This window comes from Sphaeroforma arctica (genome assembly GCF_001186125.1).
Source record: "Sphaeroforma arctica JP610 unplaced genomic scaffold supercont1.4937, whole genome shotgun sequence".
NCBI classification, from domain to species: Eukaryota; class Ichthyosporea; order Ichthyophonida; genus Sphaeroforma; species Sphaeroforma arctica.
The window spans coordinates 1,034-2,196 of NW_014035621.1; the positions used below are offsets into that span (position 1 = coordinate 1,034).

A 1,163-nucleotide genomic window follows, 5' to 3' on the forward strand; every position below is an offset into this window, starting at 1 on the left:
CAGGGTTTAGGGTTTTGGACATCAGTCTATCTCGCCTAGTTAAGTTGGGCTGTTTCAGGGTTTAGGGCTTTGGAGGTTTAAGTTTGTGGCTGGTGGCGCAGGGGTAGGCTTCATCTCGGGCGATAGGTCACCACATAGTAAGGTTTTTAGGGGTTTCGCGTTTTAGTTGGTTTATTTGGTTTAGAGTTTCAGGGTTTATAGTTCTAATAGATCATCACATAGTAGGGACTGGTCACAATTTATTCCTTCTGTACACGCACTCATAAAACCCCCTGTGTTTTTTTCCCTTCTTTTGGTTCTTATTCCGCACAGAAACTCTCGCAGCAGCTGGTCGCTGCCGGATCCAGTGACAACCCCAAATCTACCAAAGGCACAGCCACCACAGCCACACCAGTCATGTACATGAAGGCTTCAGCTACCTTCCAGCAATTCAAGCTAACACTTGTCACCAGACAGATAGTGTTGTGTGAGATTGCGTCCTCTGGATTGGGTGCCCATGTGCGTACGAGTGCGGATGGGACTTTTGCGACGATGACGGTAGACGATTTGCTGGTGCAGGATCTCAGTCAAGAAAGGGGCCTACTACAGAAGGTATGTAAGAATATATATATATATATATTGTAATATGGGTGTGTTCCACAGATAGTAGTGAGCTTGAGGGCTCGTGTGCAGAACTGAATTGTATCTGATTCATGCTTGGCGGTTCGGGTGTACGGTGGGGTGATTTTTTAGAGTGCTGAAAACATGGAGAAATGTTGTGTGTCTAATGATATTGGTTTATGTCTACAGCTGATTCGGTAAGAGTAGACCAATAGAAGAAGAGCATAAAATCATTTAGTAGTGTGGTGTAATAGTATGATGGAGCTCATGGCGAGAAAGGAGATGTTGCGTCAGTGACCAGAGGGTCTGACGGCATACAATATCTAATTTTAGGTATATCTATCAAGGTTGTGGGATGATCAGTCCTCACAACCTTGTAAGCTATTACACTACTTTGATCCTATAAAGTACAAACGTTGTTTCACTCTAAACCGTTCGTGAACTAAATTAGTTACTCACAATATATATATATATATATATATATATTATATGTGTCTGTGTCTGTGTCTGTGTCTGTGTCTGTGTCTGTGTATGTATATGTATATATACATATGTATATAGAC

General features: G+C 42.2%; 1 protein-coding gene across 1 annotated transcript; it reads left to right on the forward strand.

The window, feature by feature from the left end:
* Window positions 1–312: 312 nt before the first annotated feature.
* Window positions 313–591, forward strand: SARC_14671 (hypothetical protein; the record flags this gene model as incomplete). Its single annotated transcript, XM_014291197.1, has 1 exon — window positions 313–591. A coding segment is annotated over one exon (279 nt), but the record flags the coding sequence as incomplete, so codon positions are not given.
* Window positions 592–1,163: the final 572 nt, after the last annotated feature.